Source organism: Otolemur garnettii, unplaced genomic scaffold (genome assembly GCF_000181295.1).
Source record: "Otolemur garnettii isolate 467f Iridium unplaced genomic scaffold, OtoGar3 scaffold00020, whole genome shotgun sequence".
Classification (NCBI taxonomy): domain Eukaryota; kingdom Metazoa; phylum Chordata; class Mammalia; order Primates; family Galagidae; genus Otolemur; species Otolemur garnettii.
Window position 1 is genome coordinate 16,280,081 of NW_003852415.1, and position 15,028 is coordinate 16,295,108.

The 15,028-nt window shown below is 44.5% G+C and overlaps 1 protein-coding gene across 1 annotated transcript in view; it reads right to left on the reverse strand.

The window, feature by feature from the left end:
* Nucleotides 1–749: 749 nt before the first annotated feature.
* The window catches only part of NRDE2 (NRDE-2, necessary for RNA interference, domain containing), a 51,245-nt gene continuing 36,966 nt past the window's right edge, over nt 750–15,028 (reverse strand). The window contains exons 9-14 of the mRNA XM_003786982.3: nt 14,114–14,289; nt 10,815–11,201; nt 8,758–9,686; nt 7,292–7,430; nt 1,568–1,639; nt 750–958 (exon numbers count right to left, since the gene is read on the reverse strand). Of these exons, the coding sequence (XP_003787030.1) occupies nt 833–958; nt 1,568–1,639; nt 7,292–7,430; nt 8,758–9,686; nt 10,815–11,201; nt 14,114–14,289 (1,829 nt within the window). The 3' untranslated portion in view covers nt 750–832. The remainder of the gene's footprint in view (nt 959–1,567; nt 1,640–7,291; nt 7,431–8,757; nt 9,687–10,814; nt 11,202–14,113; nt 14,290–15,028) is intronic.

Here is a 15,028-nt window from a genome sequence, read left to right on the forward strand (position 1 = left end):
CAATCTCACCAGAAACTGAAAATAGCCCAAATGTGGATACTTACATTTTATTCTATTCACAGCTCTCAGAAGTCAAAACCAGAACATGCCTGATCTTGGCATTCTTATCTCAGTGTTGCTACACAGACAGCAAAGAGCACCTTCCCTGTCCCCTGCAGGCAGAGCAGGCTTTGCTGGGGCAAACCTGAGGCCCAAAGGGCCTGGGGTCGTGCTCACTAGCAAGCGTCCCTTCAGGGAAAAGACTAGCTCAGCAGTCTGGCTGAGTGGGGTTGAGTCTGCATTTCCAAGGGCAGGCTGTTGGTCCACAGACTCAGGAGTCACCAAGCAGGACTTAGGGAGTAAGGAGAGGCTCTCCACACACCTAATAAATGATTCTCCACCCTGCTGGTGTGAAGTTAAGAGCAAAATCTGCTCTCCCACTATCCAGCCTGGACGAAGTCTTAATGCTGAGTAACCAGACCTTTACATCCAAACCACCCTGGAGGGGCCTAGTAAGACCACCAAGGCTGTCAGCCAAGCAGACACGTTCCCTGTGGTGGGGCTGGTGCTGGCTGGGCATAGGGAGAGCAAAAAGAACAAGAACTCACACCTCAACTATCATTGATTTAATTATCACTCATGTGATTCTTTGTCTATGTACATACACATATACACATGTTCACATATATAATATGTAAAACAGTAGTTTTGTGTCACTTATACACCCCCCAAATGTGTAAGATGTGAGAGACTGGCAACCGAGACACAAATTACCAAGAAAGAACACTTTAAAAGCAGAGGTCTCCTAACATGCATTCTGTCACGACTCCCCGCCCTGGTTCCCTCCTGGCCTCTAGTCCTCAAGCAGGAGATCCAGCTCCTCTAGCGGCAAGCGCACCCGGAGCTCCTTCTCAGTCATCAGATCCAGGACCTCCTGCATCTCCTCAGGGAAGTACTCCACGGCATCCATGTACAACACCTGGGGCAGGGAGGAACCATTCCCTCGTCAGCCAGCTACCTCCTATTAGCATGAAGAGCTCAGGGAAAAGGCACAGGTCACTGGCCAGCCTGCGCTCCTGCACCTCCACAGCCCAGTCACCCTTCACTTGGGCTTTCCCACCCAGGCACAGCCAGAAGGGACACCGCAATCACAAAAGCAGAGCAGAGTACACTCCAAGGGAGGCCTCCCTTCAGAAGTGGGGCTAGAGGTTGCTGACAGACACTGCATTCCCCATCACCCTGATTCCTGAATGTCCACTGACCTGGGCTCTCCAAGTACAGTTGGGACATGGATCCCAACTCTCTCAGCATCTGGGCTGAACTCTGCAGATGTTGGGAAACCACTACCCACAGCAAGGTGCCGTGAAGCACCAGTTCTAGTGCAGGGAAAGGAAACCAATGTCTGTCAGGCTGACTCAAAGAGGGACAGTCTTACTAGGAAAAGACTCTGAAAGTGCCTTGAGACAGGGTACTAGTATCCAGAGTGAAGGTGCCCAGTGACACGGGTAGGTCAGGGAGACACTGGCAGGACTGAGGCCTGGCAGGAAGGTCCTTGGGAATCTGAAGATATCATGGTCTTCAAACTTACCTTTGCCCAAGGACAATTCTGAAGTGCTTTGTAGAATACACCTTTGCTTCTTTCTTTATTTCCTAAGGAAACCTGAGATGAGGGGGGAAAAAATACAAAAAAGATTAATTGAAACACAGAGGCTCGGGCTATAGAACACCCTGCACTGATCTGCTCAGGGCTCCTCGGCTACCTTCAGTTGGCCTGTGGGGAGGGCCCAGCACCACCACAGTGGCTGATGAGTATCAACAAACCCATTTCTCCTCCACAAGTGGCCCCAGAGTGCTGACCTTTAACACTCCTGACTTTTCAGAGTTTTGCACCCTCTCCTGAGCAGGGAGCCATTACACCCTAGCGTTAGTAACAGCATGTAAGGAGATGTGTCAGTAAGATGAAGCTGATGACCTTACACAAACAGACAAAGGTTCTTCTATAGTATTTATCTTAGAAAAAAAAAATAGAAAATTTGCTTTAATACTTGCTATTTTCTGAAAACTATCTTTAGAGAAATGAGACAACCAGGACTGTGATCAACCACTGTATTAAAGGTCAAAGTTCTGTCAGAAATCTCTGTCTCAGAAAGTGCAGATACTCACATATTTTTCTCTGTAGATATAAAACCCTCATCTCAACTCACAGCCACCCAATCTCTTTCCCAGCCCAGTGTGGAAGGAGATAGAGCTTGGGACCTCCCCTGACAAGGCGCCCCCATCAAGCCATTCCAGGAACCTCAGCCCACCAGAGCAGCTCCACAGGTGGGTAGGCGATAGGAGGCATGTGCAGCGGGAGTGGGCCCAAACAGAGCTTGTGGAGATGAAGTCTGTCTCTTTTCCATCTGCCCACCTCCTTCAGACTTTCTGTTCCCTCAGGAAAGTGTCCTAGTGGACGCTGGTGCTTCCCCCATGTGGCCAGTGCAGAGCATCCATCATGAGACCAAGCAAGGGTTGTTGATGGGTCTCCCTGAAATCCAGTCAATGGTATCCAGGAACTCCATCTAAGTATGGCCTCACTCTCTTTTTGATTTTTGTTTTAAAGAGACAGTGTTCTTGCTACATTACCCAGACTAAATTTGAACTCCTGGGTTCAAGCAATCCTCATGCCTCTACTTCCTGACTGGCTAGGACTACAGGAATGTGACCCCATGCTGGCCTTTTCAATTCATTAAGGCCAACTCCACAGTCATGGGGACCACAATTTTGAGCTAGAACCAGCATCTGTGGTGACCTTACTTCAGATAAAGCTTTCTCCCAGCATCTTCAAGTACTATCCAGAGAGACCCACGTGGCTCAGAGGACTCCTGTGTGTCCTCTGAGGTGAGCCTCCAGTTCTAAGGCTGGGCCTCTTAATTTGTAAGTAAAGAGCTGGTGTGAGCTGTCCTTCTTTCTTACATCAACATACTTCAATGTCGTCTCCTAACATATTGACCAAATTGAAGTCCTTTTTTCCTTTTTGAAAGAATAAAGAAAAATTGTATTACTGCAGTGGTTCTCAACCTTCCTAATGCCACAACCCTTTAATACAGTTCCTCATGTTGTGGTGACCCCCAACCACAAAATTATTTTCGTTGCTACTTCATAACTATAATTTTGCTATTGTTATGAATCATAATGTAAGTATCTGATATGCAGGATGTATTTTCATTGTTATAAAGGGGTCGTGACCCACAGGTTGAGAACTGCTGTATTACTGCATGTTCACAACTACATACAGCTAATCCCAGAACTTGACAAGCCCACAAACACGGTTGGCTAGCCTCCAGTGAGAACTGCCCTTTGTGTTTCCTCTGTCTAGCACCTGCTAGAAGGTGCCTTCCTTGTGTCAGGGCAGAGGGGCTCACCACCAAGTGCGGCCCTGGTGGTGACTGGCTTCCTTATCAAGGTCCATGGTTTCCTTATCAAGACTTGGCCTTGTATATACCTTTGCCCTCTGACTAGAGAACCGCCTCAAGAAGGAAAAAGTTCATGGGCACTACTGGCTTTCCTAGACCTCCCTCTTCACCATCTAAATTTCCTCACCTTGACAAACAAGACTCCTTGTAAAATCCCTAAGTCAGAGTTGAAACATCACCAGGCAGCAACTCTCTTTTCTGGAGTTCCTATGGTATTGTGTCTGTCTCCCCAGGGTGACAGGATTGTAAATGTGTCTCCCAGGCACAGTGGGAGCATCTCAGGGCATTAACTGGGTCTTTGCACAGAAGTAAAGAAAACACAGCTAGTGAAGGAGCAAAGCTGTTATGAAAGCCTCCAAGTAAACCTCTGATTCCACCAAGTCCAGAGGAAGTGGGAATGGATATCTTACACTGAACTCTGCTCTCCCCTCACTCAAAGCCCCAGGAACCAAGTTGAACACATGCCACCTGAAGAACTAAGCCAACAAGACACTCATGAACACACACTGTGAATCAGACCTGAGCTGGACCATTACTAATTCTCTCCTCCATGGGAAGCTGGGGTGAGTAACAGTGGCAGCTGTGTGTCGGCCAGCTTTGTCACTCACGTACCCAGTGTCTGAGCTCTCCCTTTAGAGAAGCTGGCTGGTGCTTAGTAATCTCTTGTTTTGGCATTTGTGTACCTTCTTATCTGGTGTGTGCCACCTCCACACAGGAGAGGCAACATCTCTAAGAAAATGAGAAGGCTGAAGGTCTTTCGTCTTTTGCAAAATTTGATTCTCTATTCTTACTTATCTTATTATAAATAAATCTGAGCAACTGTTAGCTTATACAAGTTCTTTAAGTAATCTGACAAAACTGATATCCAACCCTCCATAAATAAAAAAAAAAAATACATCTCTATAATTCTTCCCCTGCATATTTCTAAGAGGAGACTGACACTCTGCTGAGAGCTTTATTCATTCATCCCTGGAAACGGGAACTGAAAAGGATTCTTTTCCCTCCCACTAGCTCTTGTAAATGATGGGCTTTCAATATATCCTAAGATTCTGCCAGCTGCCAACAGGATGGAAGAGAAATTATACAGGGTAAAAGAAAATCTAATGACTAACAATCCAGAAATACCACTGTTTCCTTTCTACGTATTAAGACTTCTTTCATCAGCCCTATGAGAGCAGCTCACTGGCTTATACTTCCTTCTATATTGTGTAGGTAGAAGACCAAATTAAACACTCTAAGGATCTTGAAAATAATTGCAATTTTAGCCAAAACAGAAAAAGAAGTTTGGCTAAAAATGTTAAAGCATATATGCAGAAAAGTTCCTTTGAAACTCGCTCCTAAAACTGAGGTTGTAACCTAAGTTCCAAACTTAATGGAAAATTTTAACTGCTAACTATTTGTCTAATTCCTCCCCTCCCTCAATATTCTCCATGGCCAATAATAAGTTTTAATTCCTTTAATCATTTTTGCAAGGGAAAAAAGCAAGCAAGCAAATAAGCTAGCATGTGTGTAAGGATGCACACGTGTATGTCCACACATACAGAGGCAGGCACAAATGCACAGCCAAACAGCCCTCCTATGCACAGCCTCACCCCCAGGATGGCTCCCTTTCCTGCCCTGTCCTGGCACCTGCTGCCTACTCCTTGCATTTTGATCCTAATTTGGGTTTTTTCAGTGTTTAACACCGAGTGCTAGGAGCCCACCCAGATACTTGGTTCATGGCAGATTCTCAGTAAAAATGTTCTATGTTTGCATCCTACCTTGTCTCTATCTCTAAAAGACTGAGCAAGTTATACCGGCAAATTTGCCAGCTCTCCCTTTTTAAAGGTAAAGGACTTTCATTTGCTTAGAAAGACTAGCAAAGTACTTGTGCTAGAAATGTCAGGGAGCATGTAATCAGCTCCTCAGCTAAGGAGCCTAAAGACAGGAATGGAGATTTGACCAAAACCCACATCTCCCAACTCGGCTGCACCACACTGCTGTCTCTGATTAATGCTGCTCACAGGCCATGAATGAGCTCTGAACACCAAACCAGCATGTGCCCTCTGGCCCTCTGGACTTTTCATCTCAAACAAGGAAGTTAAACTAGAAAATGGGAGCTTTCAAATCTGAAGAATAAATGTAGAGAAATAAACAATGTTTTGTAATAATACCTTAAAAAACGTCAACTTCTCTCAAGAACATGCCCACTGTTTTCCCAGGAGTGCTAATGAGTGGCTGTCCTGAGATGATATGTCCTAACCAGCCTCTCAGGCCTTCAGCACATGGCCTCTTTCAGAGGTCAGGGAAGAATACCCAAATGAATTCTGGAATCAAAGACAGGATCTTAGAGTAGCCCAAACCTCTCTTAACATCTCACTCTCTCTGTATCTCTTTACATCCCAGGTTTGTCATATATCAAATGAAAATGTTCAAATACTTTAAGTTTTGAAAATTCACCCTATAGGAATAATCAGAGAAATACATAAGATATATGAAAAAGGGGCTCGGCGCCTATAGCTCAGCCGGCTAAGGCGCCAGCCACGTACACCTAGGGTGGCGGGTTCGAGTCCCCAGCCCGGACCCGCCAAAACAACAATGACGGCTGCAACCAGAAAATGGCCGGGCGTTGTAGCGGGCGCCTGTGGTCCCGGCTGCTTGGGAGGCGGAGGCGGGAGACTCGCTTGGGCCCGGGAGTTGGAGGTTGCTGTGAGCTGTGGTGCCATAGCACTCTACCCAGGGGGACAGCTTGAGGCTCTGTCTCAAAAAAAAAAAAAAAAAAAAAAAAAAGATATATGAAAAAGGAAGGTCACTTCTGGCTTCCAAAGGCACAATGTTCATTGGAGGTCACATGGATATAACTGAGTAGCCTTGAACTAAAGTAAGCTCAGTAGTTAGGGTGCCAACCTCATACACTGGGGCTGGAAGGTTTGAACCCGGCCCTGGCCAGCTAAACAACAATGACGACTGCAACAAAAAAATAGCCAGGTGTTGTGGCAGCACCTATAGTCCCAGCTACTTGGGAAGGTGAGGCAAGAGAATCTCTTTAGCCCAGGAGTTTGAGGTTGCTGTGAGCTGTGACTCCACAATACTCTACCAGGGGCGACACAGTGAAAGTCTGTCTCAAAAAGTAAAATAAAATAAAATAAAATAAGCAAGAGGCTTAGAAGACTAAAAACATGGCAATAATAAATTGGCAATAGATACATTAAAGTAAATGAGGCCAATCCCAATACCAGACCTTTAATCCAGGGTTGAGCCAATCCACAGACTCTATGAAGCCAAAGAACCACTGTTTACACAAGATTGAGGGCAAGATTCAAGGTGGCACCGCTGTAGACAGGAACCACCATTCAGTCCGTACATTCACATTCCCAGAATTGTACAGTGTCTCACCATCTTTAGTCACCATGGTACTTTTAAAAGATACAAAGCTGCTTTGGAAATGTTGACTTTAAAAACCATAATACAGATTGAATCTTATCTTTTAATAACAAAACAGAATTAGGAAATTCTTATGAGCAAGATGGCAAAGAATATAGGTCTCTTTCAAAGGGAAACTCTTACTTAGACCATTTTCCAAGTTGTTGACTTAATAAAGTTAATAGAGGGAAAGCCACATTGAGTCGTACCACACCAAATCATCTAGTAATTACTCTTCGACCGCATTCTACCAAATACTCTGAGGAATATGCAACTTGCAACCCCTTCCCAAGTCCTCAGAGACTGAACATTATTTATCATGGTTTCCCTAAGGATTAACCGAAGCCAAGAAGGTAATAAGCCCACCTCCCAGCTCTCCATGTAGTGGCTACTGGACACTTTTCAGGAAGAACTGGAGCTGTGCATGAAAAGAAAAACTCTAAATATCTTCTTACCAAAAAGTTCAAATACATCCTCCACAGTAAGGGGCACTGGCTGCCACTGTCACTCCGCATTGCGTTTTCAAACAGAGCTTTGATCCGATGTACTAAGCCGGTCTCAGGAATCGTAGCATGGACCTCTCTACCGTCTACCCTGCAAGGCAAAGGCTCATGTAACTCTGAAACAAGTTCTCTCACCTATGTCACAGGAGAAAAAGAAGCTTTAGTGATGACACATGTCAGTAATAACTGACACAGAGGGGGTAGAAGAGTGTTGTCCCCCCAGGTATGTGAGCATAAGGTGAGGTGATGTGGCTTCTGCAAGGCCAGAAGGCGGCAGAAGCCAGGGTTCTGTGGTTTCTACATCACACTGAGTCTATCTAGAAGTCACATACAAACTCCTTGCTTCTGTTTTCTAAAGATATCTACCTTTTGATCAGCAGAATGCAAATCTTACCGAGAGGAAGGAAGACCTTTCAATTTAAAGTAATGCTCACATGAAGTGAACAAAATTCCAGTGGAAGAAATAAAAAATAAAGTAAAATACTCCCTAGAGATAATTTTCCCTGTTTTATAAAAGTCAGAGTAAAGCAACAGCAAAGATTCTGAGAAGCTAATATGTTCCTCCAAATACTGTATTTGGTTGTTTGTTTTTTGAGACAGAGTCTTGTGCTATTGCCCAAGTAGAGTGTCGTGACACCATCACAGCTCTATGCAATTTCAAACTCCTGGGCTCAGGTGATCCTCTTGCCTCAGCCTCCCAAGTAACTGGGACTACAAGTGCAAGTTACCACATGCAACTAATTTTTTCATAGAGACAGGGTCACGCTATGTTGCTCAGACTGGCCTCAAACTCTTGTCCTCAAGTGATCGTCCTGCCTCAACCTAATGAAGTGCTAGAATCAAAAGTGTCAGCCACTGTGCCTGGCTCAAAGATAGTATTTAAAACATGACATTGTTATCACTAGCAAGCATTGATTATGCTCTGTCTTTGTGTGAAGCACTTACCTCACCAACCCCTTCATGGCAACCCTATGAGGCAGGTTCTTTATTTCCATCTGACAGAAGGGAGAGCTATTAGAGAAGTGAAGTGGCTTGCCCAAGGTCACACAGCCAAGGGTGGAAGAGCTGGCCCTGGAATCCAGAGTGCTGAACTCCACAGCCATTATGCTTTCATCACTGTTTCTCAGGTACTCTGACAGCCTGACAGTCACCACTACACACACCAGAAGCAACATTCACACTCCCCAAGACCATGGCCTAGGAAGTCAGCCACCAAGCCTCTAATGAAAGAGGTTGCTCCTTTTAAGCACCTTGTTCATTTTCCAACCTGTTATTCTACAACACCCAGAGCAACCAGAGCTGGTGTTCCAGGCACTGTGCTACATTCACTTCTGTATTCCTGAGACCCAGCGAGGCAGTAGGAACAGAGCGAGCAAGCCAGGTTTGTGGAACACATGAACAAGATGGTCCATGATTACCTCTGAACAGTTTCCACCAGTCTCTTCCTCATTTTCTCAGCTTCAATTGCAAACAACCAAGGCTCCAAGGACTTGGCAGACCTAATGATGGTATCAAAAAATCTTCTGGTCTTGTTGGCACTGTGGGACTTATTTTGAATCTGTACATAGGACTTCCAAAGAACCTGGTTGCCCGGATACAATTTTAAGGCTTCTGAGAGCGTGTCCCGTAGGGGAGCCAGAGGGTAAATGCTAACTTTCATGTGGAATCTGAGCAGGCTCGTGTGCATCAGTGTGATAGCTTCAAGAACACTGGTCAAACTCTGAGAGTTGGCACTGTCCTCCCGGACAGAGCCTTCTGGGGAAACAGAGTTGTTCAGTTTTGCAAATACCTGCTTATATATCTGCACAGCAGCATCAATCCCTATGGTCAAATATTGGAAGAGCATAAAGCATTTGACCAAGCTAATTAGGCGGTTAGAGGAATGAGTGGGAGCTGGGTTAGAAACACAGCTCTCACTCAAAGAGTCCTGCAGTGCATGCTCGTAAGCTTTTCGGGCTTTCAAGATGTGAACAGCCAAGACCTGTCCAGTGTAGGGCCCATAGGGACTGCTCTCAGTCAGTCTGGTCAATATATGAACAGGTCGGGCTGTGGTGGCCCCTCGTGAGTCTGGTGACAGCTCCACCTCCAGCTCGGCATAGAGCAGACTAAGCTCACAGAGTTCAGGGTCCTTTAGTTCTTTGCTTCCTGCCAAGCTGAGTGCTGTATCGAAAACTTTTCTGGCATCTTCTATGTTGCCAAGCAACCACTCCAGATGTGCATACTGCTTCCAGAGGCAAAAGTTATTACAGTTTTCTGGCTCCTTAAGGAGATTCTTGGCTAGTTTTTTGCAGTTCTTCCCTTGTGATTTTAACTTCTTCTTGTTTTTAGTGTGTAGACACCAAACAACCTATAGGGAAAAGAGAAGGATGACTGCAGTGCTCTGTAATTTTAAAGCAATCCCTTTGTGCTGCCAACTTCAGAAAGTGCTGACAGTATGAAGGCAGCTTTATTGTGTGTCTGGTAAACACTGAGGCTCTCAAAGTAAAAGAAACTAGGGGTTTACCAGGGCCATAGGTGCACCCAAAATAGCACATCCAGGGTTCCACTAGAATTGCTATAAACAAGGCTGATAGACTCCCAATGTTCTTCTCCAAAGAGATGTGGCCATAAAATTTTATCACTCTGTTTTAATGCAACCTAGGATATGTCACCTGTAGTTAAAGCTTCAAAACTTTGTGTTAAGAGAAAATACTGTGCTCACATACATTAAAATTGGAATGATACAGAGAAAATTCGCATGACTCCTAATGTTTTTTTAAATGTATTAAAAAAAAGAGAGAAGGCAAGGTGTGGTGGCTCATGCCTATAATCTTAGCACTCTAGGAGGCTGAGATGGGAGGATTGCTTCAGCTCAGGAGTTCAAGACCAGCCTGAGCAAGAGTGAGACCCTGCCTCTACTAAAAATAGAAAAAGTTAGCTGGGTGTTGTGATGGGTGCTTGTAGTCCCAGCTATTCAGGAGGCTGAGGCAGGAGGATCACCTGAATCCAGGAGACTGAGGTTGCTGTGAGCTAGGCTGATGCCACTGTACTCCGACCTAGGCCATAAAGTGAGACTCTCTCAAGCAAACCAAAACAGACAATACTAACTGATCGCCAGCAGAGGGCAGAACAGCCAATCCATACAAATTTCTAGCAGATTAATGCAAAGAGCAGGGAAGTAGCTTATTTTATCAATTTTAATAAGCCCCTAAATCCTCTAACCCTGCTTAAGCTTAAGCTTGTTCTTGACACTAACTGCTCATATAATGACAGGCATCTGGTGACAGAAGACTCAACTCGACAAACAGCTGCAGAGTTGCAGAAGGAGCTGGACTTGCTCCTGTCTTCCCTCTTTGTGGCAGCTTCTCAGGACAAGCACACATGAGGGGCCTTCAGGGGTTACTGAGGGAGGAGGTGCTGTGGCACAGCTCCTGGAAGAGCACTCGAAGCCTGGCAATTCCATTTACAAAACCAGTATGAAATAGAAAGGAGTTACCTTGGCAATCTCATACTGTAACCAGGAAAAGCAGAGCTGAGACTTTTCCTTGCCTGCAAACAAAGGCATCACAAGGTGGAAGATGTTGCGGATGAACTCCTCGCCCTCTCGATCGTGACCCCGGGTCCAGCGAGGACAGCCCAATCTGTCCATGCGGCCAACACAGCTGACCCCAGAAAATGGAGGGTTGAAAAAAGTCAAGGGCTTTTCATCATATAGTCCATTATCAAAGATGCTGTTCTCGTCCATGGCCAGATGAAGGCAAGAGGGTGGAGGAATGAAGCCCGAAGGTATACCCAAGAACTGTAGAAAGGCCTCAATCAACTGGAACTGAAGAGCTTGGCTGGAAAGTTTGATCAAAGATTGTCCAATATCATCAAACAACACCTGTAAGAAAGACAAAGTGACTCATTTAATAAAACAAACAGAAGCCTTCGTCATTTTTCACAATTATTTTTACATGGATGTTCTAATGATGCGACGTCATTCAGATTAAAATAAATTTTAAATAGATAGGAACTAAGTTTTCTTTTACCAAAAAACGCCCACAAGGCTACCTGGACAACTGGTGAATAACTTTCAGCAGCCCTGCCGTGCCGGTAACATCTTCACACATGGGAACAACTAGAAAGGAGGGAGGGCAGGAACAGGCCTAAGCTAGAAGCTTTCAAAGTATTCTCATGGAAACACAGAAAATCCATAAAGACGTTCACTTCTGAAAGCACACATAATTGCTTTTGTAGTTACTTTGATAAAACTCAACTGTGAAAATTTTTTATTTTAGATGTAAGATAAAAACTCTGTTATTGTGGTTTCTTTGTACAAAATTGCTTCAGGAAAAAATATGCTCAAAACAGATAAATAGAAAAATATACTCAAATATACTCAAAACAGAAAAATATACTCAAAAACAGATAAAAAGGAGCAAGGTATAAAGGAAACTACAGGAGCAATAGAGCGTGTGAAGAGCAATTATAAGAACCGAATGCTCACTGCACAGGCTCCTTGCTGCTTTCACGTAATGATTCTTAAACGTAAGGCCAAGGAGACTACCCTTGTCTCAAGGTGCAGTTTAGCTGACTGGTCTCTGTAGCCCCAGCAAAGCAAAAACCAAAACATGGCATTATACAACTAGACTACCAGCCAGGTGCAGTAGCTTGTGCCTGTAATCTTAGCATTCTGGGAGTCCAAAGCAGATCATTTGAGGTCAGAAGTTCAAGAACAGCCTGAGCAAGAGTGAGACCTGGCCTCTACTAAAAGTAGAAAATTAGCTGGGAACAGTGGCACACACCTGTAGTCCCAGTTACTTGGGAGGCTGAGGCAGAAGAATCACTTGAACCCAGGAGTTTGAGCTTGCAATGAGCAATGATGATGCCACTATACTCCAGCCTGAGCCACAGAGTGAGACCCTGTCTCAAAAAAAAAAAAAAAAAAAAAAAACCAGGCCGGGTACAGTGGCTCACATCTGAAATCCTAATACTCTGAGAGGACAAGGTGGGTAGATTGCTTGAGCACAGGTGTTCAACACCAGCCTAAGCAAGAGCAAAACCCTGTTTCTACTAAAAATAGAAAACTAGAAGAACTCTGGGAAGCCAAAGTGGGTAGACTGCTTGAACTTAGGAATTCGAGAGGTAGGAGCAAGACCCCATCTCTACTAAATACAGAAAAACTAGCTAGATGTGGTAGTGCACACCTGTAGTCTCAGCTACTTAGGAGGCTGAGGAAAGAGGATCATTTGAGCCCAAGAGTTTGAGGTTGCTGTGAGCTATGAGCTATGATGATGCCATGGCACTCTACCCACGGTAACAGACTAAGAAAATGCACACACATAAAATCACACAACAGCAGTCTACTACAGAAGTCAGCTTCCAGGAGATTGCTAGAATTCTGAGTCTTTTATTTTTTTTTTTCAGGAAGAGCCTGACTTTGTCATCTTCAGTATAGTGCCGTGGCACAACCTCAAACTCTTGGGCTCAAGTGATCTTCTTGCCTCAGTCTCATGAATAGCTGGGACTACATGTATATGCCACAATACTTGGCTATTTTTAGAGACAGGATCTCGCTCTTGCTCAGGCTAGTTTCAAACCTGTGAACTCAGGCAATCTGCTCACCTCAGCCTCCCAGAGTGCTAAGATTACAGGTGTGAGCCACTCACCGCAGCTGGCCCTAAAATTCTGAGTCTTGAGCATCAACTTCCAAAGGGTAGCCGGGAACTCTATGAAATCTTCAAACACCAAAGAAAAATCCATTCAGTGAGGCAGGGCCACCTCCCCAAGCATTCCAGTGAGTTTGAGGTTGCCTTAGAAGTTGGCCCCTCCTTTCTGCCCAGAGATCACCCTGGCCTCTATCTCTTTTCCTACTTCTCTGCCTCTGAACTGCAGTCTGGCCAATCCCACCTGCCATTCCTCAAACGTTCCTGGCACCCTGGTGCCTTCCCTTGTGCTGATCCCTCTGCCCAGAGCAGATGTTCCAGCAATAAACAAATACTACTTCACCATCCAAGAACATTAACTGAGCACTCACCACAGTATAAGTGCTGTTCTAGCCACTGTTGACACAGCAGTGGACAAGAGCCCAAACTTCCTGCCTTCAGGGAACCTAACTTATAGGGAGAGTCATGGAGCTCTACACAATAGAATTGGTACCTTGTGAAACTGGATCAATTCAAGGTACTGAAAAACATTTCTTCCTTCATTTTAATTTTTAGAGAGCTAGTGGCCACTAAATACACAGCAGCATGTCCAAATCACATGACAGTAAACAGGGTAATAAGCAAAGTGCCCGGCATTCAGCAAGTATTCAGTAAACACTGGTTCTTTCTTTGGCAAGTTAAATTGTACACTGACTGTCTTAGTATGGATTCTACAGCCAGTCCCTCTTGTCTTCCAGAATAAAATCTATCTGCTTTGTCTCCAAGGATCCAATAGTGACATGGGTAAAGTGGACACAAAGAATCTAGGATAATGATTCAGAGTTTTTTTGAACTTGAGCCCATAGAGTTCCATGTGAGAAATTAACTTATTAACCTGAAGATAATGTCCAGAGGGTGACCACGAGAGCCTACACATCTACTAGGTGACAAGAACTATCTGGTCAAGGACCTACATGCTCCCCCATCACCAGCAGCCAATGAAATGCTATCCTGATATTCGGCAGGAGGTCAGTTTCCACAGTTGTGAGTGGGAGCAGGCTGCCATCTCCTAAGCAGGCCAAGGGCTAAGAGAACCCTAGTAACCTCCTTTTAGGTACCCAAGGCCCATGAAAACAGTCAGCTTCCCTCCCAGGATGAGGACACACGCCTGTCTCTCAGGATCCTCACAGTCTTCCTCAGTTTGCTTCTTGGTTTTATCAGGGCGCCAGGGCCGCCAGTGCCTCCGGTCTCGGGAACGCTCCACAGCAAGCCAGATCTGCCATCTGGGCAGAGTCTTATCTCTTATTTCCTGTTCATCCTCTTCTGGTTCATCATCATCCTCATCTAGACAACAAAAAAACTTAGTTCATCTAATCAGCAAATAAAACCACCACTGCTACTCAATCAGCCTGCTATGCCAGGTACCTTGGTGGGTACTTGGAACGCTAACATGCATCAAAGGCACACTAGCCTCCTAGAGCACTCAGTGGCATTTAGGGACTCTCTTGTAATTAGCCATGTTCTCAGGAAAAACAGACAAAGTGATGAAATCTGATGATTTTCAATGCTATCACAGCAATTAAAAAGTAATGACACATACTCTAAAATAGCACTGTCCAACAGAACTCCGATGTTAATGCTCTACATCACTGCTAATAATATGGTGGCCCATGTGCCTCACCGGGCACTTCAAATGGAGCTAGTAGAAGAATGGGATTTTTTTTATTTTAATTAATTTTAAATAACCCCATTTGGCTAGAGGCTACTGTTTTGGACAGCAGTTTCAGAATGCTTAATGACAGCATTGGTCATTAGATTTTAAGCCATCAGAATTTTTAACCAGAGGATTTGCAATTAATTATGACCTACGCTCACTAGAACTTGCTTAAAAAATCAATTCAGGATATCCCACAATTTATTTCTCTTTGTTCCCTAACTCTAAACATGCAGAATGGAAGAGAAAAAAAAATCCTAAGTCTTTATAAAGTTCAATGCTAAGAAATAAACAAATAGGGTATATAAAATAGAACAGCCTCACAGGAAAATAGTTTGTCAGTTTCTTTTTTTTTTTTTTTTTTTGAGA